General features: G+C 44.2%; 1 protein-coding gene across 8 annotated transcripts in view; it reads right to left on the reverse strand.

Annotated features, from left to right (window-relative positions):
* Positions 1–24026, reverse strand: part of B3GALT5 (beta-1,3-galactosyltransferase 5) — a 31936-nt gene that overhangs the window by 2643 nt on the left and 5267 nt on the right. For 3 of the 8 annotated variants that reach the window (XM_084505519.1, XM_084505522.1, XM_084505523.1), the window contains exons 2-4: positions 9953–10036; positions 8284–8473; positions 795–7896 (exon numbers count right to left, since the gene is read on the reverse strand). In XM_084505519.1, coding sequence (XP_084361645.1) covers positions 6940–7896; positions 8284–8376 — 1050 coding nt within the window. In that variant the 5' untranslated portion in view covers positions 8377–8473; positions 9953–10036 and the 3' untranslated portion in view covers positions 795–6939. Of the gene's footprint in view, positions 1–794; positions 7897–8283; positions 8474–9952; positions 10037–11372; positions 11514–17182; positions 17420–24026 lie in introns of those variants that run through there. The other 5 variants (XM_084505518.1, XM_084505520.1, XM_084505521.1 and 2 more) reach the window with 4 other exon arrangements.

The following is a 24026-nucleotide window of genomic DNA, read 5'->3' on the forward strand; positions in this document are numbered from 1 at the left end:
AATATGCCAGAAAGTTAAGCAAGGACAAAAAGATAAATCAAAAGATGCAGGTAGTGAGGAAGAACTTTTCTAGTTGCAATTCCTAGTTCATAACTGCTTGTGTTTGGCAGACAGTCCGACTAGCTTAAGTTATTTGACATTTCTCTTGTAAGTGATAGGGGGGCAGAGCTGTTCTTCCTGATCTGAAGGAGCATGCCAGTCAAGCACAGTCAAACACTGCTGTCTACTGTGACGAAGGCAATGCTGTTTCAGGTCTGTGTTGTTTCTGGACCTGGATCTTCAAAATGGCATAAACTGTGGTTAAAACTGTATTTTTATTATTATTATTTTTTCTACCCTTGTTGTGGGTTTAATAATCTCGTACTTGACATTCTTGTCATTTTGGAAAACAAACAAAAACAAAACAAACAAGCAAAAGCAACAAACAACAACAACAACAACAAAAACACTCTGTGTTTCAAATCACAGCCTGTTTATACGATTCTGTTTTAAGCTGCCTTTGACTTAAAGGTGTACCATGTGCAGATTGTTAATGACAAGAGTGTCATGTGGCAGGACTGCATGTGCAATACTTGAGAAAGCATTCCCATTCTTGGTCACTTTGTTTTTCATGGGAATTACGTACTTGCCTTAGGAAGAGAAACCAACAACTCTTATTTTAGGATGTGAAAAATAAGTGTTTTAGAGAAGAGAAGAAAATCAATTGTAATTGGAAAAAGAGCAAACCTCCTGACTTGACTTCATCCCAAAATGTTAATATGTTCACGACTGAAAAAGAAGTGACCACACAAAACTGTGGTAACAAAATATTTTACTAAAATATTATACATTGAATATTTAGCTCAACATTCTCAGGTTCTATGCAAATAATGCAAACATTGTGTTTTATATAAACATTACACAGTATCTTGCACAAATCCGAGAAGAGCAACATCTCTGCCAGATCCATTATAGATGGTTAGCCCTTGTGTTCCACTCAGGTTTTATATAAGGCAAATGTTTGATTGCAAAAGTCTATCCTGTATTCTCAAAATATCTTGGAAGGGTGATACCTCTTCAGTAATGCTGAATCAGACAAGGTATGTGACCAAATCCTTCATGGACATTTTTGAAAATCCTAACCTAAATTAAGAACAGGTTAGTTGATGGGTTCACAGAATCACAGAATTTCTAGGTTGGAAGAGACCTCAAGATCATCGAGTCCAACCTCTGACCTAATGCTAACAATCCCCACTAAACCATATCCCTAAGCTCTACATCTAACCGTCTTTTAAAGACTTCCAGGGATGGTGACTCCACCACTTCCCTGGGCAGCCTGTTCCAATGCCTAACAACCCTTTCGGTAAAGAAGTTCTTCCTAACATCTAACCTAAAACTCCCCTGGCGCAACTTAAGCCCATTCCCCCTCGTCCTGTCACCAGGCATGTGGGAGAATAGACCAACCCCCACCTCACTACAGCTTCCTTTAAGGTATCTGTAGAGAGCAATAAGGTTGCCCCTGAGCCTCCTTAGGGTTAGGATTGTGAAAAGTATATTCATTTTTCTGTATTCAAAAACCAATCTTGCATTGGAAGAAATACATTATGCTGAAGTGCACTTAACCAGCTGTAAGACGCTATAAACTCTGTTGATTTCTACATGCCTTATTACTAAACGAGAAGCACTTAAGTAACTTTTCAGATAAACTTTCCAAAGCTATTCATAAAAAAATATGATTTAATGATCTACTGACCCAAGCAGCATAAAAATGTTAGGATAATGCACATAAGCTTCCAAGAATTTGTCTACGTTCTTTTATTAGCCTATAAAAAAAAAAAAGAAAGATAAGTGTATGCACACTGCAGTATTTTGTTTACCATCCTAGTTACATTTCCAACCTTTTTCTGGTCATCTATCATAGGAAAATATATATATTTTGGCAAAAGGCCACTGAACAATTTTGATTGTGTTAAAAGTTATGATATGTGGCTGAAGCAGCAAAAACTCATTTTATTTAGCTGATACATGAAAACTGACTATCTTTGTGGCTTTGTTTCAGTAAATAAATTTGCCTTACATGCAATCAGCTACTTCTCTTAAATCACCTTTTACAGCAGTATCTTATATTTTGAATAATTATTCATTTACTATGTTCTGATTTAAAGTAGCCTATTGAACTTTATGAGGTTTATGGAATCACTATTGAGCTTTACAAAATCACTTTCTAATTTATGTGAGCATACAGAAAATCATAGGCTAAGGAAAATAATGTGCAGCAACCTAAAGCATTCACTTGGGAAGCTAATTTCTAAAAAGGAGAGGAACAAACTACCTGAATTTGTAACATTTCAGCCTGTATTCATTTGCTTCTTATTGGAGATTTAGTGTTGGTAGGCCAAATGTTTCAGTGAGGCAGGACATTAAATGCTTAACAGCATATATTCAGTGGGGACAAAATGTTTCAAATACAGCAATAAGTAGGCATCTTGCACAGGTTGCTAGAAATTTCAAGTATGCTCCTAGGAAGCAGCATCCAGAATGTGATAGTTTCTTAAAACAGGCCTGAGGACCTTATTAGCTACAGTACAGTACCTTATTAGTACAGTAGCTATGAATTTAGCCCAAAAATATAGGGTTAGCATCTACAAATGTGATTAACATAGACAAGAATCATCTTCCCTGATTCAGCTAAGCAGGAACACTTCTAACTAAAATTAAACCCGTAGTCTATAAGGCTAGCTGAACCTATCTGTCAAGGGTAACATTTCCGTGATGGTACAAGGCCACAAACAGCTAGGGTAAGCCATATTTTAATGCTGTTCAAGAACAGTCATCCTTCAGTAAACAACACAAAATGTCTCCAGAAAGGAGACTTTACCCGTGGCCACCAACTCAGCGAGACAAGACCAGCAGCGGCACTGTCCCAGGAGCCAGGTGCCACTATACTTCTTGGATCTCAACACCTAGTGGAGGTGAAAAAGTAAACTCATCTGTATGTAAACAAAGGGCTGTTCTGCCCACACACATTGATCGGACTGGTCCTGCCTTCTGGGGTAAGGCTGGTGCCAGGCACAGAGGTGGAAGTGAAGCACATGTCATGGTGTGTAAGGGGAGGAGAGACCCACAAGGGACTGAAGGATTATTTCTCTGAGTACCAGAAGAAGCCAGTGTGAGCACCAGGCTTCACTGTGCTGTCCCAGCTTACAGCCCCTCCTGCCCCACAGGAGTGGGAGCTAGGAGAGGCCAGAAAACTTTCCTTTATGATCAGTATTTTTCCATAAGTTAAAATAATAGAGTCACAGAATCACAGGTTTGGGCTGGAAAGGACCTTAAAGATCATCCAGTTCCACCCCCCTTCCATGGGCAGGGACACCTCCCACCAGACCAGGTTGCCCAAAGCCCTGTCTACCCTGGCCTTGAACACCTCCAGGGATGAGGCATCCACAGCTTCTCTGGGCAGGTTGTGCCAGTGCCTCAAGACCCTCATAGCAAAGAATTTCCCCCTTATATCTAATCTAAAACTCCCCGCTTTTAGTTTAAAGCCATTGTCTCATCCTGTCACTGCACTCCCTGACACAGAGTCCCTCCCAAGCTGTCCTGTAGACCCCCTTTAGGTACTGGAAGGCTGCTGTAAGGCCTCCTCTTCTCCAGGCTGAACAACCCCAACTCCCTCAGCCTGTCTTCACAGGAGAGGTGCTCCAGGCCTCTGATCATCCTCATGGCCCTCCACTGGACCCACTCCAACAGGCCCATGTCCTTGTGCTGGGGACCCCTAATCTGAATGCAGTAATTCAAGCAGTACAATTGCCAGCTTGCACCTTGGGTACAATGACAATAAGTGGCAAAAAGACTTTTCTGATGTTTACATGGAAAGAATAGAGATTTAAATGCTGTTGCCAGGCTTGTCCAGTCTGACCCTTTGCACATACTGAAGGCAGCAGCACAAGTAGATGTGCTACAGCAGAGCTTTGAGTCCAAGGCCAAATACACCTGCAAATTTGGTATGGGAGGCAGGGAGATGCCATTCAGCCTGGAGCTGGGCTCCTCACTCGCCAGCACAGAGTATGTGCTAGGGGAAGGCAAACACCTCCTTTGCCACCCACCCAACCACCTGGTTAGCCATGTCCCTGTAAACACCATATGCGTGGCTATTTTCTGAATGGGAAACTTAAAATAGAGATTATTCTTCTACACAAAAAAAAAAAAAAAAAAAAAAAAAAAAAAGTCTTTCCTGTATTTTTTCATCATAATCTGTACTCAGGTAACTTTACATCAGAAGAAAATGAATAATATAATGTATATTCTATTCTCTACCTTATATTCTCTATATAAATATAATTCTCTTATTAAATACTTTTCAGGATGGGACATATTTCTGCTGAAAAATATTTATCCTGTTCTTCAAGCACAAGCAAGTGAAAAAGGACAGTTGGACAATGGTCACTAACATGAATAAAAAGAACGGAAAAAATACAAATAAATAAAACTAAAGTAATAAAAGTATTCTATATTAGAATTTATGTATTTGAAAGAGTGTCATAGAAAACCTTGAAAGACCAGAATACCTACGCCACTCCTTGCTCTCTTCATCTCTGGATCTTCCTTGTGAGCCCCTCAAAAAAGACTCAGCAAGGCTCTCAGTTCTTGCTTCTTCACTCATCTTAAATACCGAGTTAGACACCTACCTTTATTTGCACAATCCTTGCCCTGACTGGAAGCATGGGTGGTGTTCACCTGCCCACCACGTTGCTCCCAAGAAGGCCAAATGTGGCCAGGAGCAGCCGCCAAGTGCACTTCCCATTTCTCCTGGCTTTCACCGTGAGGAAGCCACAAGGCTTGGGCTGGAAGGAGAGCCCAGCACTGCCCGGCTGGGCGAGGGTAACGTGGGGATTGGGACCATGGTGTGTTTTGTGGAGCACAGCCTCACTGCTCTGTAGGGAGGGTTCTGCTCTGCCAGCTCCTGGGCCATGTCTGACCCTGCTTCCCCTCACCAGTCCTAATTCTGACCCCACCTGTCATTGCTATGGCCCACCATTGATCTCACAACCAAACTCACAACCATTATGATCTGGACTCTTGGTTGGGCCTGGCGGTTCTGCTCCCTCACATGTCTGTGTAGGGCTGGACCCTGCCAGCCATGGCAGGGATCTGCTCAGATCCCAGCTTGCTTCTCATAGGGAGCAGCCCCACTCTTGCTGCTCTCTGGAAAATATATTTCATGCACTCCCCAGGCATTAGATCTTTCTTTGCTGGTAAAACTGACCTTTTCTTTGTGTGGATCAAATGAAATAGTACTGAATAACTCATGAATTTATGAACTCCTGCCTCCCTGCCCAAATGTGTTTTCTGCTGCATCTGCTGTAAGGACTCAATTCCTTATCTATGAAACTTACAGACATCCTAGTGATTTCCTGAGTCTTTAGCTGGTAATAAAATAAGAAATGAGCTTCCTAGCCTGAATGTTTACCTGGCCATATTTTCCTACTAGGTCTTGTTTATAAAAGAAAAATCCTACTGTCTTTTCCACCATACACACCCAGTTCCTCACAGGGAAAACATCTAACTCAGATGTATTATTTAGTTCACTTTAAGGAATCTAGTTTAGCCTTGATAAACCATTTACAGTAGCTTTCAATCAAAGTGAGGCATAAATGTAAACGGCGTCTCCTGGGTCTATTGCAATAGAGAGACCTGGACAGTCTGCACAGACACTCCTCCTGGACACCTGGGAGAGTCCAGTGAAGGGTCACCAAAATGGTGAAGGGGCAGGAGCACCTTTCCTGTGAGGAGAGGCTGAGAGAGCTGGGGCTGTTCAGCCTGGAGAAGGGAAGGCTCAGGGGGATCTCATAAATGTCCATAAATACCTGAAGGGAGAGTGCAAAGAGGACAGAGCCAGGCCCTTTTCAGTGGTGCCCAGCGCCAGGACAAGAGGCAGCGGGCACAAAGTGGAGCCCAGGAGGCTCCCTCTGAGCAGCAGGCAGCACTTGTGTGCTGTGCCGGTGAGGAGCCCTGGCACAGGCTGCCCAGAGAGCTGTGGGGGCTCCTCCTTGGAGTTACTCAAAACCCAAGTGGTCCTGGGCAACTGGCACTAGGTGGCCCTGTTTGAGCAGATGACTTTCAGAGGACCTTTTCAACCTCAACCGGTCTGTGATTCTGTGATATAGATCCGTCTCTACCATATGATCATTTCAAATGGGTTGCATACACAGGGAAACAAATGCACATTTCATGTCACCTGTTTCATGTGTAGTCTTGCATGTTCACAAGGTGGTCTGCAATACCTAGGGTTATTCCAGGAGTGCTGCATGGGAAAATTCTTCCATCTCTGAAAAAAAATAAATATATATGTGTAGACTGAAGGAAGTATCCATGCCACTATGCAGTTTTGCCTTTGCAGAGCTCACTGCAAAGGCACAACTGCATAGCTGTGGTTCCCTATGCCAGGATGGGAATGCCCTGACAGCAGCAATCACATTTTCTTAAATGCCTGCACAGACGAGTGCAAATGCAGTAATCTATCAAGGGAGACAGAGAAGGTAGTGCAGTTTTTTTTCTCTGAATGAAGGAACCTTGATTATTAGTTTTTTTGAGGTTTTTGTTTTTTCTTTTCTTTTGTTTGTTTGTTTGTTTGTTTGTTTGTTTTCACCATAGATTTGTTCCCAGTCCTGTAGCAGCAAGATTTGGAGAGTTGATCCGTGGAGAGGATAGTTTTGTGTGCCTGCATCTCTTAGAAAAATAAAAATAAAAAATAATTGCTTATGTAGAGAAGGGATGGAAAGATACGGGAGTGAATAGAAGAGAAAGAGGTTACAGTGTTCTGAGGCAGAAATGGAGATTAAAATAATCGTGAAAATTGTCTTTAACATGATGGGTCTAGAATTAACTGGGAGTTTTGCTGGAGTCAAGACCAGCCCTGTAAATTCGGAGCATTTCAGCTTGTTAATTCAATCAGGGAATGTGCTAGAGCACTCCTCCGTGTTCTTCTGTCACTAAGTGATTCCAATAGCTCAGCTGTTCAGATGGTTTTACTTCATGGCACATCACAATTTTCTTAAAGCGAGAAACAGAGAATGTAATCTTTTCTGGAAAAAATGTCTGCTCTGAATGAAGCTCTTCCAGCTGAATGTTTAATTTGGCAAGGCACAGTCCTATGAATACATCCTCCAGTTTGATGAACAAAGTGCTCTCTGAAACATTATAGATCTGACTAGCAACATCAGTGGATAAAACATAGCCAGTTCCTGAACAAAACGGTGGGTAGGTCGTTCCTGGATATTCTTCTATGCTCACGTACCACTTACTCTCTCTCTTCCTTATGGGGTACTCGTGCAGTTTTAAAAAGCCTGTGAAGAATCCTGTGGTCCTATTTTTCCTTAGAAGCAGCTCGGTGAGGTAAAAAACATTGACAAACACATCTGTGTCGGTTTTCATCACAAAGCTGGACTGGTTACAAAACTTGTGAATCCACTCAACTCCCATCATGGTCTTCAAAGTCAGGTTGTAGTATGTGTCTATAAAGTCCTTTTGAATAATGTCTTTGTATTTTTGGCTTTCAGCAGCGATGTCAGCCTGCTGTGTGAGATTCACAGTGGTTCCCAAGAGGAAATACGTCACAAGGCGTTTGCTGGCCACCATTCTCTCCTTCCCCCAGGTTTGCCGGATGGCCATCCTGGCACTGATGTTCTGGTATGAAGATGTCACAAGGAGGACGAGAAAAGGTGGGTTCTTATGGCAATCTATATCTGGGAGCTGCAAGAAGTTTCCTTGGAATCTCCCAGAAGTCTTTTTAGGTAGTAAGTAATTCTGTTTTTTTTCACAGAATATACAGAGTTTGTTCAAATTCATGTACGAAAAACAGAAGCTGACACAGCTAACCCCTACAAGGAAAACAAGAATCTTGAGTTTTCTGAAATCCATCTGAAAGAAAGAAGAAGGAATGGCATATTAAAAAATATCCAGTTCCTTTCAGAGTTGTATACAAAACCCCCTGCATAGGGATTTAAAGCCAGGTCATTTCTAATTAAATGCTACCTTCATCAGCGCACTCACTCACACACTTTTTCTCTGAGGATCATTCCTACAAGGCATTCTGCTGGCAATCAAATTCACACTCGTGCTTCTCTGAACCTCCCCCCAAGCCCGTATATCCTCACAAACCCACACAAGAGGGCTCACCGACACCAGGCCACCCTGACCAACACTTCAGACCTGTCTCACAAGCTAGAGAGTGGAGAAGAGGTAGATATGTGCTCATGCCAGATGAGAGAGAATAACAGTAACAGTTGTTTGGGTTTTTTTAAATACCATATTTATCCATTTGTTGGAAAAATGTCTGGATGTTGAAGCCAGCAAGCCCTGTCCCATTAGCAGACCTAACCAGGCTCCTCCAATCTTCATCTTCTTCGCATCCTGTGGGGCTCTTGCACCAACCCAGAGACTGCTCCTGGTCTTGCAGCTGGAAAGGCCATGAGCTGTTTATTTGACATTGGGCCAGCTGTTTGGGAAACCAACAAACAAAACAGAACAAAACAGTGGGTCAGATTGCTGGGATTTTTCCCCTTTTGCAGAATTCACGTGACTCAGTAGGGCATGCTGAGGGGAAAAGGGGGTAGTGTGTACGCCCCTATGCTTTTAGGTGAAAGAGGTCCCATCAACAACAACACTAATTTGGTCATCCTTGTAACAGATCAGTGTGCTGCGTAACTGGTTACAAACCTAGTACAAATCCTAAGAGAAACAAAAACAATGGAAGTAAAGCAAAAAAGGCCACAGTGCCAAAAGGGATTACATATCTCCATAAATTAACCTGTTGAGGAGTCTGATGCCTGAGCTCCACAGTCCCTGACCCCACCAGCTCCTGTTTCAGAACACCAAGAATTCTCACTGGGGGGAAAAGCTTTCCCTTCCTCTTCCCCCTCTCCCTCCCCCCCCCACTACCTAACAATGCATTTGATCACAGAATCACAGAATCACAGAATTTTCTAGGTTGGAAGAGACCTCAAGATCATCGAGTCCAACCTCTGACCTAACGCTAACAGTCCCCACTAAACCATTTCCCTAAGCTCTACATCTAAACGTCTTTTGAAGACTTCCAGGGATGGTGACCTGGCCTTACATCCAAAAACACACACAAAAATGAGCTGACAAGCCTCAGAGATGCAGATTTCAGGGAAACTTGATCTCTGCCTTCTGAGGAGGACAGTTCTGCCTGGACTCCCCCAAGCCACTCTAGTGCCCTCAAATTGCTCAAATCCAGACACAGCTTATTCCCTTTCCATGCAATGAACAGGTTTTGCATTACAGGCATAAATATATTTTAAAGTCCAGCCAGGTGTGCCTAAGACCAAGTCCAGCTCACCTTACCTGTAAGAATAGTCCCATTAATTTTGAAAGGTATCCACAAAAGCATGAAATGAGCGGAACTGGAGTCCTGGATCCTGATACCCCTCCCATAGTGAAATGTATTTCTGTAATGATTCACTAATCATTTTTGAAAATGCAAACAAATTTCACATCTCTTCTACCACTTGTATTGAAAATGTTGTCTTTAAATTGAATATTCCTCAAATCTGTTGTTGTGGGTTTTTTTCATGTATATATAGCTTACTTGGGACTAAATCAAAAGTTGTTTTAACTAAATGTACATGTAAAATTGTGTGAGATTGTAGATAGAAGGAAATGCATATATATGCATATATATGTTTGTATATATGTATATATACATATGCATGTGTGTGTATATGTGTATATATAATGATGTTCTGAGAAAGCCAACAGAACTGCAGAAGGGGTCTACTCCTGTCAGCGCCTCTCATGAGGCTGTTCAAGGGTCTGCCATTGCTCTGTAGCAGGACTTTCAGGACATATGCAAACAGAAGCCCTTCAGATAAGCCCTTCCTTTAGTGGAAGCCCATTAAAACGTCTTCATAAATACTCAAGAGCAAGCAACCATAACACACCATGCTCACTTTACCTGATCTCAGCAGAATCAGACAGATGATGGCTTGACTGCAGCTACCTCTCACATCTCTTCTGGGTTTGGTCACTGGTAACACATCTGAAAAAAAAAAAAAAAAAAAAGCAAAAAGCTCCTGGGGTGGGTGACTGGCAGAGCAGTCCCCAGCACACATCCTGGCAGGTATCCTGGCAAGTATCCATCCTCCTTTTCAGTCTGCAGATGAAGAAGCATGCTGTCCATAGATGTGTGGGCTATGCAAATGCTTGCATATTTATGTTGATTTTAAAAGGTAGTTGTAAACTTTGAAAGTTAGACGTAATGCAAACATGCAGTATTAGCAGGTCCCTGCCTACTGCCAGTCAGGCAATGGCCTCTGATAAAAAATATTGACTTCCTTGAGCAAAGTCTCTTCTGACAGCTGGAAAATGATGGCTTTTTTTCATAGGATTAATCACCAAAACAAATACAGGCTTATGAACTAGGAATTGTAAACTTTTTTTTTTTTTTTTAACGGAAATTTCTGCATCGTCCCTCAGACGTATAAACAGCACATCAGGCATTCACAGTCTGGGGTCTCACCTTTTGCTGCCTCCCCACCCGTCTGCATCCCATGCTGAACCCTGGTCCGGGCACTCACCCTGGCTGCAGCAATGTGCCACTGCCACCAGCCCTGCAGACCCCCCCAAGCCCCACACAGGGTACTTCTTCTCTCCTTCCCTCTTGCAGAGGTAGGAAGATTCAAGGGACCATGTAAAATGAGTTATCAGGGAATTAAATCCCGCTGGCACTGGCTCCTGAGCCCCCAGCTCACCCTCATCCTACCTGTAAACAGCAGGGTTAGCTTAATGGGTGAAGCAGATGCTGTGTCTCCCTCATTTCCTGGGAAAAATGCTATTATATGAAGGATGGGTGGAGAACAATGGCTTCTGTCATGTTTAAACAGCACAATATGGGTACAAGTGCATTTAGCAATCATCCAGCCTTAAAGCACATTGTTCTACAGCACGGGTTAGGTATGACAAGACACGTGGTTGCTAAATTAAATTTGACTTCCGCTGTATTTTTTCTCCTTTGTCTGCATCTGACAAATAATACAGCCTGTGATTCAAGATTTCCAGCCTGTGAGCAGCTATCTTTATGGAAGACTCCTGGAAATGTTAGTTTGAAGTGAACAATAAGTCTACAGAAGATGGTCTAGAAAACAATGGAGACTTATTAGCAATCAGTCTATTTTCCATAGGTTATTTTGAAGAGCACCCTAGCATCAAAACAAATCTTTTAGGCTTTATAGAAAATCCTTTTGCATTAAGGTCTATTTGAGGTTTCTCTCTGATCTGAGTCAGAAATTGCAGTTTGTAATTATCTCAAGGCTTTTTCCATCTCCTATTGTTGCAACTGCAAAATATTTTTATGTAGCGTGTTGCTAAAAAATTACCTGCTTTGTGTCCTAGAGAGGGGTTTGTTCACCCAGCCTGGCAGGGTGTGTTACATCTCTGGGTGGATCCAGCCAGGTTTGTGCTAAAGCCTGGGACCAGAGCTACGGCAGCCTGCAACTGGGCACTGTCCTGGCACACACCTAAAACAAGCAAAGGAAGGAAAGGAGAAGGTAGCACGGGTCTGCGATCCCGGGCAGCTGAGATCTGCCTTTCATGCAGATGAACTCATTAGGTATTGGGGGAATTTGCAGCTGGGCTTGGGAAGGTCCCCAGGGACCTGAAGTGGCAGCTCTTTGCTGGAGAACCAGGAGCCACTTCCAGCCTGAGCCTCAGAGTGATCTGGAAAGCAGCAAAACAGCAACTTGGAACTCACTGGCACTCACCAAGATAAAACCTCCCTGAATTTCATTTCTCTCAGCAGAGAAGGAAAAAGGGGAAGATGCATCTTTGCTGTCCCAGGAGGTTTCCCAAGCATGATGGAAGTTTGCCATGCTGAGCAAATTTGCTAGGGTGTCTGCTACAACACTGACCCTTAATAAATTCCTTCATGTTGTGCCATGAATGGGCCACGTTAACTCATTTGACTGAGCCTAGTTATTCCATCAAAATTAATCCGTCACCCCCTTTAGGTCTGTTAATGAGTATAATTATCTAAACAGCACCAGGAGATCAGGGCTACGTGCCATATGGGTCAGGGAAAGCAATCCGGCCAGTGGCAGAGAAGGTAAGTAGGTCTAGAGTCCCCATGAGAAAAAGATTCAAAATACCAATTTAAAGAACTAAAGGTTGCTAGATTTTTCTGGGGCAAAGCTGCTGCTCTCACACTACTGAGTGCAGTGGGTGATCACTGTTGGCTTTGCATTGAGGTTGCAGGCCATGGCCATGAAGGACACAAAGCACAAGACAACCCAAGCCCTTTTGACCATCAGCAGGAGTCACCACCTTGCACAAGAGAGAAGCACGTGGCTGCTGCAAGGCAGACCCTTGAAAAAAAAGCTTGGCTGTCATTGAAACATGAAAACGGAAGTAAGAACCTCGGGCACAGCTAAAGCTAGCAGAGGAATGCCAATTTGCCTTTCCTAATAAGCAAAAGTAATGTGTGTCCTGGTGTAAGCACTACTAATACCTGCTAACTTTTGATTTTCGCTGGAACAAAGCCTTTAAATTGCTTTTTCAGAAGCTCAGCAGGACACAGAGAGGGATTAAATGCGCATAGATAATTAGAAAATGTCAAGTACAGCAGGAAACATTTATTTTTTTCCTAAACACAAGCATTTCAGAAGAGCGGGGGCCAGCTCTAAGCTCCCAAAGTTGAGGTCCCTGGCAAGGCAGTGGGCTCAGCAGTGGCTGGACCAACATTTCAAGGGGAGGAAAAATTCCTTTGATGGGCAGCTGGGTTCCCTCATTAGGCCAAGCTCAGAAGCTAGGGCCAGCCAATCCATCTGACCCATATCCGAAATAAAGCAATGCCTGGGGACACACAACTCTGCCTTGCCTCCTTGAAGCACGGGCTGACCCCTGCTCAAGAAAGTCCTTGGTGCCCACATCCCATGGGGCCACCACCCATGGTGGCTGATCCAGGCCATGGTGCCACCTCCAACTCAAGGCAGGTAGCAGCTGAGGCACTGTGGCTAAATGTCTCCTCTGTGATGCTTTAAAACATCTCTTTTCACTTCAGAAGGAACTACGCATGGCAACATACATTAACATCCTCACCCACACTGAAAGTCAAGATTGGCTGGCAAGGAGGATAGAAAACCAAAAAGGGTAAAGGACAGGGGAAAAACATATTTTGGCCTTTCTGTCAGATCACAGGAAGCCTTTTTCTCCCTGCTACTTGTCACCAACCTTCAATATCAGAATTTTCTCCTCTCGTCAGTCCATCAGCAAATCTATGCAAGACGTTGTTCTTGTGCTTCATACAAGACAGTTTCTGTCACTGAAGCACGGAGTTGCTAGGCATTTTATTTACAGCCAAATCCTGATGTTGTTTGTTTGTTTGTTTGTTTTGTTTTTGTTTTTCTCTTTGTTTTCACAAATAATATTATTTTATTCCACCAGTAGTGCCCATAATGGGATTGCCACCAAGATAGAAGCCACGTGAACAAGACTTGTGGACTCTGGTCCCTCACAAGGAATGCTTTTCCTATTATTTTTAAATGGAAAAACGTTTAAAGAAGACATTGGCTCTTCCATGTGGAGCAGGTGGCACTGAAGGTTAAATAGCCTGAGAGGAAAGTGGAAGTAGAGAGCCAGGCAGCCAAAAACCCTTTCTGTGCTGCAGGATCACACGTCAACCCAGGGTGCTTGTGGCACCAGTCCTACAGAGAGTTACAGACATCCCTAACCTTGCCTATCCAAAGAGTCCTCCTGTGCTGCAAGTGAGCAGCTACATGACGGATGGAGAAGGAGCGTTATTGTCACCAATCTGCAAATCCTACTGTGCTGCCTGGCTTGTTCTCCGTCATCATGCTGCTAATGCACATTTGGCCTATTGACCCTGTAATTGTACCAGCAAATTGAATTGCCTTCGTAGAAGATTGTGCTTGTTTTATTTACCACTTCGGATCTTACAAGGAATAAAAAAAAACATTTTTTTTCTTTAAAAAATGAAGAATAGAAACAAGTCCAGCTATGAAAAATTAAGTAGTTCTAGGGTAAAAAAACAGATTCAAGAGATGTGTTAAATTCTAAAATAATACTCATCCCTAGGAAATTCTATGCATATAGGATCTGCATTCAGATATATGCATACAACGTAATTTTTAAGCATCATGATCAACACAGCCTAAACACTGTTACAGTTGTAATATGTAGAAAAACTTTTTTTATAATAATAAAAGAAAGAACATGACCAAAAAATAAAGGAAGAAAGAAAAAAAAAAAAAAAAGAGAGAGACTTATAAAACTTTTTAAAATTCAGTAATGGAGGAAAAGCCTCTGAAGGTTTCACCTGCTTGCCCTAGATCTCCTAAGGCTGTGCTATAGCACAGACAGTTTTAGAATAGCTGCCTGACCTGCTGCAGCTCCTTCTCTCTTCTTACCTCTTCAGAGAGCAGTTTATGCCAATTCCTTCTCTGAATGATGTTTCCCATAGTACCCAAGGTAATATACTAGAGGTGGACTACAGCGCCGGTGGGCAAAGGAGCGAGCACAGCCTTAGCATGGCAACTCTCTCAGGTGCATCATCTAGGCACACAAACATTTTGCCACATAATATCCACATGCAAGAGAGGCATGAGGAGAGAACAAAAGTTCATGACTCCCATCCACCAGACACAGTCTTCCCAGTTCAGACACAGCAGCACCACCTGTGCAGATTTCCATTCCTAAAATGGTCCAGGCCAGAGGTGCACACCTCAGCACCCAGGTGGCCAATGCCTACAGGAGATCAAAGACTGCGAGCATGTTTTCACAGAGCTTCGGACCTTCTGCACCAGAGGCTGCATCTTTCTCCTTATTAAAAAATTCACCATGAGCTCTTGATGCAGCCATGACCATGTACTCGTAATGCTCATTTGGAAAAGTCAAAAGGCATCCTCAGACCAAAACACAGCACTGCTCTCAAAACCAGCAAAAAGTTTGGCAGGAGGTGGAGCTGCTCCCATAACACCACAGGAAAGAAATTCTGCATCAGAAGAGTCAAAAAGAAATACACTTCCAGGGAACTTAGCCAAGCAGGAAAACTAACTTCTGTTTTAAAATATCATTTTGCTTTTCCAAGCTTCCTACAAAATCCTCTTGATGACATCCTGGCTCTGAAAAAAAGCCCACCAAAATACCCATTTGTTTAGTTAATGGGGCCAGAGTCCTTTCTCAGGAGGCAGGGGGACAGCAGGGCAGCAGAGGCTGTGACAGGAGCTCCCTGTGCAAAGCTCAGGCTGTCAGAGCAGGGACAGCCACTGCAGTCCAGCACCCAAAGCTGTCACTTTTTCTCATTTTTAGGAGCATATTGGGATGGTTTTACTGAATACGGGCGATCAATGGAGAGCTGGCAGGCAACCATCAGAGAGGCGTCCTGCCTCGCGGGTGGAGAAGACGGCGGTGGCTCTGGGCGCAGCCTCCTCGCCCTCACAGACGGACCTTTACCCTTCTTGGTAGTCCTTTCCTCCAAAAGTTTAGTCTGAAAACTTTCTGTCTCCATCCTCCCTTCACACCCTCTGTGCCACATGTCTCTTTCTGGATTTCTCTTCAATGCCAATGCACTCTCTTCCCTTTTTATTATTACCTTATGAATCAATGGGCATAATACAATTACTGTTTTCACTTGCTACATACCAAACTTCTGATTGTGCCAAAGGTTAGTGGCTGTCCACAGCTGGATGCACCAAAGCAGCCTTCCCTACCATGAGCCAACATTGTTTCATTGTGCTGAACAGGAGTAAGGTTCAACTCACAGCCACCATCTTGCTTTCATAATGAAATAAATCAATGACAACAATTCTTCCTTCAGCTCTTGATTTCAGTGCTGTGACTCCAAAAGCCTGGTTCACTGATCTGTGGGAGCACTGTGCTTCACAAATTATACATATGAGTTTGTGTCCCCCAAAACTGATTAAGTATTGCACCTGCATTTACAAGTAGTGCTACAAGTTGGATTTTTCATCTCAATGAAACTGACAAACCTGAAAATGATATTTGAGACAGGATGAGGGTCTTGCTCTTCTCCCTCAGAAGCAATCTCAAGATATGTGAAGGAAGAAGGAAGAACAATGCAGGGAAGAAATAGCTATGCACACTGTACAGAAAATGTTTGAACCAAGAAAAAATACCAATGAAGACATTGTAACTCAAATCTTTTACAAACAGGGTGCTTCTCAGCCCAGCCAGTGCCACTGTAGAATGAGGACTTTGCAGGATGTTACCCTTTAGATGTGTTTTTATTTTCTATTTATTTCTATTTCTATTTTTCTATTTTTTCTATTTTTTCTATTTTTATTTTTCTATTTATTTTATTTTCTATTCTATTTCTATTCTATTTCTATTTTATTTTCTATTTTTTTCTATTTTATTTTTCTATTTATTTCTATTTTAATCCGGGGCAGCACTTGCACGGAGTAGGTGAGCCCTTCTCTGCCCTTTCCTTCCATCCTGTTTCTTGGCATCATTTCTTTATCAGTGTTTGAAGATTAATTTTTCCCCTACCAATACAACCGTTTACCTAAGTCTTTGCATTTATGTGTCTACTCAGGAGGCAAGCCAGTACTTTAGGAGGATGTTCCCAGGCATTATATATTTCCTGTCCTATAGCTCCCACCACCATATGCTTTCCACCACCATATAGTCCTACCCAGAACAGAGGCAGCCCAATATAATTATTTACCTGTGCTTCCCAGATCTTTTCAAGCATTTTCTCCAACGTCTCAGCAAACGCACGGGACAGCAAGGAAAACATCGCACCTCATCTGCCCAAACAGAACCTGCTCTGTAGCTGGGGGAAAGGTTCACAGGCAGCCAAAACATTCCCCGGTATTAAAACCTACCCTAAACACTCCAGCAAACGGGAGCAGGGGTTGCTACCTGCCTCCTGTCAGATCAGCGTATCTCTCCTGCCAAGGAGCACGATACACCTCCTGCCCCTTTTACCCTAGGAGGAAAGCTGCAGCCCTGAGCCTTGGGACGAGCTCCCCAGCACTTTGGGGTCGCACAGGGCTCAGCTCGGGCTCTAGACTTCGACACCGCTCTTTGGAGCAAGCCTTGCCACTGGCTCCCCAGCAAGTGTGATGGCACCTGCTGCCTCGTCTCACCCCGCTCTCATGGGGGAAGGCTGGCAGGCGAGCGGAGGCCCCACGCGTGATTGCAATCCTACCTGTGCTTGGCGATCTGCAGCTCTTTCCCTCACGCGCATCCCCCAGCTCTCAGGGCCATGCTGCGGCCAGTGGGCTCCCACAGCAGTCGCTCCGCTCTGCCTGCGCTCCGCTCTCCTCCCCACGCCGCCTGGCAGTCCCACGGCAGCTGCTGCGTGGCCACCTCCAGCCCCTCGTGGGCTGTGGGGTGAGACGGGGAAGGTACTGGTGCTGCAGTGGAAACCCGAGCTCTCTGCCTGTCTCTCTTTCCCTCCCTCTATCCTCCTCCTTCTCCTCCTCCTCCCTCTCCCTCCCTCCCTTCCTCCCTCCCTCCCACCCGTAGGTAACAGCCGCGCACTGCCACTGCAGTGGGATCGGCAGGGAAAGGAAAGTTAGCAACTGTCCACAAATGGGTTTATTCTGCATTTATTTGGGGAGGGAGGGAGGCAAAGACCCCCACGGTGATGCTGGCGCTGTAAACGGAGCCACAAATCCTGCCGGAGCAGAGATAACCCCTTGCAGTGCTGGGAAAGTTGGGCACCGCGCTCTGGGTTAAGAGCAAAGCTGCCTTGGTGTTCACAGCCCGGGGAAAATCTTGCACCCAGGCACCCTCTGAGCCATGGGGTTTCCCTTTAAAAACCTCGACAACCTGGTGAAGAGGGCAACAGGGAGCTAAGAGCACCCCATATCTGCCACACGGCTGCCTCCAGGAACTCATCACAAAAGGGAGTGATGCAGGATTTTCATCTTCACTGATGCACATTGACCCCCGTGGCTGCAATTAGTGAGGGAAAGTTTAACGACAACAGCTACGGAAGCAAAAAGCTACAGGCAAATACATTTCTTTCTTTAGGGCTGCAAGCTCGAACTGGATTGAATGCTTCCAGATAGATGTTGTGGGTAAAGAGGCCCATTTAATAGCCACCTTCCCGCTAACAACTCAGGGAGTTTGGACTTCCAGCAAGAAGTATTCCCTTTGATTTGTCACCGTCAGGTTTTGAAATGGGTTGCTCTAGCACGGCACAAAAACAAGGGACGAATCAATCACCACAGGCTGCTGGCAGCTCCCTTCCTCCTCTCCCTTGGCTCCAAGTGTATAGACAGATAGATGTCACGTAGGAGATGCACAAAATGTTGTTTCCTTCTTCTTTGCAGGAGAAATGCAAGAGGATATATTGGGAACCACTTCCAAACCTGCTGCAGACAGCACTGCTCCAATAGGGCGCACACAGCCCCGGGCAGGGTCACACGTTGAAGGGCTCCTGCTCACGGCAGGCTGAGAGGCTGGCATCTTTTGGGGAGGTGAGGAATAAAGGGGAACTCAGAGAAATGTAGGTGTAGTGCTGGGAAAAGCAGGCAAAACCTACCTCTTATTCAACACTGCACTTGGTGTGTAGGGCCACCCCTACGACAGGAAAGCGTTTAAGCAGAGTAATGTAAACATATGTCTATATTTCAATATAAGTCAACATATGTCTACATGAAATCGGTTCTCAAGGAGTGAGTCAGGGCCCAGATCAGCATTGTAGTTGAACTAAAATAGTCCTCAGCCTTCTCGAAAAGCACATAGCTTTAACCTGTCACATCAAATGAAAATTATATACTTAAACTATAATCTTCCTGTTCCCTTAGTCATCAAAAGAGGCAAGATCAAATTAAAAAAAAAAAAAAAAAAAAAAAAAAGGGAAAACATGGGGTTCTGAGAAGCTGGCTGAGAAGCTCACAGAGAAAGACATGGGGCTTGGAAAAGGAAAGTCTCTGCCTTCCAAACCAAATTTGTCCCCAAGCCCATCTCCCCCAGCATTCCCCATAGCTCCTTTCTCCTTCCAGCAGGACACTGGAGCTCGAAGCACTGATTGTGCTGGTGGATCTGTGTTGTCATCTCCTCGGGCAAGTGATGTGGGTTGGAAGAGTCCTTAAAAAGTGACAGGTAATATTTCCACAGCTCACTGCAGCACAAGGCAGGCAGAGGGAAGGTCAAACTGCAGTCACCCATCAAAAGGTGCCGTTGTTTGGTGGGGGATTAGCTTTGATTTGCTGTGGTGTTGTTCTGTAGTTGCTTTTTTTTTTTTTTTAATGTTATGAAAAAGTGAATAGGAGCTATGTCCTTGGGCTATTCTGAATGCAGGTGCTGATAAGATGGGTGAAGGCAGAGCAGTGCTTGTAGCTGAAGAGGGTGAGTAGCTTGTGGGCTGTGTACCAGCAACAGGTACTGGATGCACTGGGAGTTTCAAGGCTATTCACTTTATGCAACATGAAATCCAATTCTCAAGTAGAAGTTTTCAGCATCTTTCTACATTGAATCTACGTGCAGATTATTTTCTCAGTCAGGAGGAGAACTTCTGTTGGAAGTTTTTGGGCAAAGTTTGTCATAATGACATTAATAGCAGTGCAATTTAACCTCACGCGAGGAGCAGCGGTACCAATAAAATGCATTTGTATAGTAGCCAAATGGCTTCTACCCTCATATTTATAGTATTGTAAGTCCAGCGATGCAGAACCGCTCCTCTGGCAGACAGAGCAAGCTGTGCTGGTGAGCTAAGTACGTCAGTTACCTCACTATACATCTGCCTTCATCTACATAATGGCATCCCTGCTAGATGAAGGTGGGAGTTGTGCTCACTTAACCATACCAAAATACTTGAAGTCTCACCACAACTTGTCCAAACAAGACCTTAAATACCCAATGCCTGCCTGTGCGGCCTGTGCCACGCATCACTGCCAACAGCTGCCTGCGGGCATGGGAACATCCCTCTTCTGCTGGCCTGCTCCTCCCTGCCTCCCGCACGCCCTGCTCCGATTCTCTGCCCGAGGGAGCCAGCAGCTCAGGGTCTGGGGCTGTCTGCATGCAAACCTGAAAATACAAGGTATTTTCAGTCCGGGATCTGCTTGTCGACACGTTGCCTGGTGAACACGGGAATGCAGAGGACATCACTTGGTTTTACATCCCATTTCTATTCATTTCATGCTCCTGTGGTGGCATGGGGACAGGGACAGGGATGGGGACAGGGAGGGAGGGGACTGTGTGCTCCCTTGGCCGGGTTGGGGTAAGTCCTGCAGCAGATATGCTGTGGGCCCACTGCATGTGAATGAAAGCATTTTAAGTGCATCTTAAAGGGAGGTTATGGATAGCAAGCATCCCATTTGAAAAATACGTGCACAACAATAGTATGACTCTGTCTTATACTCATTCACTTGCTTCATACATTTTTTACAGAGCAGTTTGAGCCCAGGCCAGTGGACCTCCACTGTAGCACACCACGACATAACAAGAAGCCACTTATGAAAATGCCAAAGACTGGACAATCAGATGTAAAACTCTGACAAATAATTTCCCATAGGAATTTAATTCAGAGGGAAAAACCTTAAGTTGCCCAATAGCTGTTCACGCTTTATTTTGCATACAGGAGTTAAGGTAATCAATAAAAGGTCAAGTCATTTATTGAGAATAAGCAATAAATGATTAAATAAACTAATACTGCTTTATAATCTTCTCTAATTTGCATTCACAATGTATATAGTGAATATAGCATTATATATATGTATATAGTGTATATAGTGTATATAGTGTATATAGTGTATATAGCATTAGTTTTGTTTGCACGCTTAATGCCAGCTTCTACTCATTATTTGTAAGAAAGCCTGCTGCTGATATGTGAAGAGAACTGCATTCAGATGTGTAAAAGTAAAATGTTCTGATTTCCCTTGTGTATATATTGCTAACAATTTTTTGCTAGCTAAGCAAAACTCTTGCTATCTAATCCCTTCCTGCAAAGCACAAAGACCTTCGGAGAGTCAAAGAGCATCTCCAGCTGAGGTCTGGAGCTTGGTCCTTCACCATGTGCAGCAACACTCACTCAGAAGGATAGTGTAGGCTGCAATGAAGCTGCTTTTTGATTTTCTTTTTAATAAGCCGGCCAACATTTTCACCACAGTCTTCTTACGTGTTAGACGAGGGCTGCACCTGGTGGGTGTCCACACAGCATGGGAGGCTGTGGGATCATTGAATGGCTTGGGTTGGAAGGACCTTAAAGATCATCTGGTTCCAACCCCCTGCCGTGAGATCCTGGCTGTGGTGTGGAGGTTTGGGCTCCTGCAGCTTCCTCGTGACAGGACAAGGGGTAATGGTTTAAACTGAAAGAGGGGAGATTTAAATTAGACATTAGGAGGAAATTCTTCACTCAGAGGGTGGTGAGGCGCTGGCACAGGCTGCCCAGAGAAGCTGTGGGTGCCCCATCCCTGGAGGTACTCAAGGCCAGGCTGGATGGGGCTTTGGGCAGCCTGGGCTGGTAGGAGGTATCCCTGCCCATGGCAGGGGGTTGGAACTGGCTGATCTTTAAGGTCCCTTCCAACCCAAACCTGTCTGTGGTTCTGTGATTCTGTGGCTCGTTAACTGAAACCTCCTACACTGTGCTTCTGCTACTCTCTTGTGGGCTCTTTCCAGAGACACAGCCAGGGGTGCCCCACTGCTCCAGCAGCCTGTGACCCTCCAAGTCCCCCAAAAGAGTCCTTCCTCGTGGCTGTCTTGCAGCAGGTGCTAAGCACTACTTTACAACAACGGTGATAATCAAATAACATGCTCCAGGGCTTCAACTGACAGGAATAAGGAAAGGCATTTATTTCACCTTTTCTCACTGTATAATTAATGGGAGGTATGTGGAGCTTTTTTATTTATTTGTTTCTGTAGGCTTTTCTCCAATGTGAAGTGTAAAGAAAATTAAAAAATAAATTAAAAAAAAAAAAAAAAAAAAAGAAACAAAACAAAGACACTGAAGCACTGTCCTGATCAGGTACAAGAGACTGGGCCAGAATGGCTACAAACCCACAAAGTGTGTGCCTTGCTCCATGATTTCCCTTCAGGAAGGGATTTCTGCTCCCAAGACCACTGTCTCTGAGCTACTGAGTTTAATGCAGTTTCTTACTTATTTATTTATTATCAACCTGTTTCTCTGCTGGGCTGGCAAGAGAGCAATTGCCAAGGGGAAGGTATCCAAAGAGCATAGTTTTGATCTGGCTCAAAACAAAGGCCGTCAACAGGAAAGTTTCTGTTTATTTGGATCAAAATCAAGTATACCAAAGCTTTCACATTTGAAAAAATAGCAGTCCACAGGGACAGCCCAGAGGCAGGGTGAGCCTACCTCCTGGGCAATTGCCTGCCCTGGCAAGTGCTATGCATAGCCAGCCCCAGTGTATGATGTTGTTCGATGAGTTTAAAGCTGATTGAGAAATCAGGTGCTTTGTTATGTGTTTGCCCTAATGGATCAAGTGCACCCCAGCAGATGGTTTTGGTCTGAGCCTCGGGTTTCTTTAAAAAAAGCACCGGGGTACTGCAGCACCAGCAGAAGTGGCTCCTACACTATTTCCCTGCAGCAAAATGCTGCAAATCCAGCTGAATGCACCAAGCTAACTTGCTGTCAGACACAAAACTGGTATAAAACAGGACTCAAGGGAAATCTGACCCAGTACTACTTTCAACGAGATTTAAAATTCAGAAAAAATGTTCTCCTAAAAGCACAACAAAAATTAAATTATTTTTGACATCATTCCTCTTTGAAATGTTCCTGCTTGGTTTAAAATAGGATTTCAAGAAGTGAAACATGTTATTCCTCGAAGAATAAAAGGCCATTCGGCAAACACTTATTTCTTTAAAACATGTAATGGCTGTATAGAGCCTTGCCACATAAGCCTCAAATCAAATGCAAACTTTCACCTATTTTTTTTTTCAAGGAAACCCTGTTAATCAGCACTGCTCTCTCTCATCCACCTGTTTACAGAGTGCTCTGCTGCACTCTGACCCTTTCTGTTGCCTCAGAAAGGTAACATTCACAGAGATTTAGAAATTATATTTACGAAACTGTACAGGTTTGTCTCCTTTTCTCCATTTTTTTTTTTTTATTATTTTTTCCCAGATGAATGAGGGCAACTATTGCTAGATTGATAGGTGTCCATCTTCCCTCTGATCCCTCTGATTTCCAGGTATCAAACTCATGTCCTACATCAGCAGCTTCCAACTTTTCTTCTTTTTTGCTTGACAGACACAAGCGGAGGGCAGTGGTGTACCCAGTCCATCCTCCACATGGCAGAGAAACACTTCTTCCCCCTAGGGCACATCTCCTTGGGGCAGAGACTTCCATCATTGTTGTACATACTGGGCTGGTGCTTACAGCACTTGCCTTTACAAGGGGCACCATGAGCTCATTTAGGAGTTTCTCCGTAAAGCAAGTTGTCAGTGGGACCAGGAGCAGACCCTGCTCTCTTCTTCACCCTGTCCAAGCAGACAGCTCAAACATGACATCAAAAAGCTCCATGACTCAGCACCCTAAGCTCTTCTCAGCATAAGGGCAGCTGGATAGTGCAGGTCTGTCTGCCTCCAGGATGCTCGTGACTGCTAGTTTGGCTTTAGCCCTGGTTCCCCTTGACCCTCCTACAGCTAGCTGTTAAACATGGGTGTCACAGGAGTGCACACGGTATCCAGTTGAGTACTGTTGTGTTATTTCCAATTCCTCACTTGCCAGTTCAGAGCTTGTTAATCTTTAGCACCATGCCATGAAATGCAGAGGAGCAGTAAATGTACCTGGCCTTGTTTTCTCTTGTCCACTTAATCCACTCCCTGCTCTTTCTTTCCCCTTGAATGGGATTCAGAAAATGGAGTTGTAATTAAGAAAGAAAAAAGCTTTTTATCTGGAAGCAGTCCCCATGTTAACAACTGCAAAACATATCCTCTAACATCTTACTTACTCCATCAATTAACACCACGGCGTTTGTGCAGCAGTCCCATACACACAGCCCGGTGAAGGCAGCACAGCCAGGCTTTGGCTCCCAGCTCCACTTGCCAAGGACATCCAGACACCCACATCTCCCAAAGAT

Source organism: Aythya ferina (genome assembly GCF_964211825.1).
Source record: "Aythya ferina genome assembly, chromosome: 1".
NCBI classification, from domain to species: domain Eukaryota; kingdom Metazoa; phylum Chordata; class Aves; order Anseriformes; family Anatidae; genus Aythya; species Aythya ferina.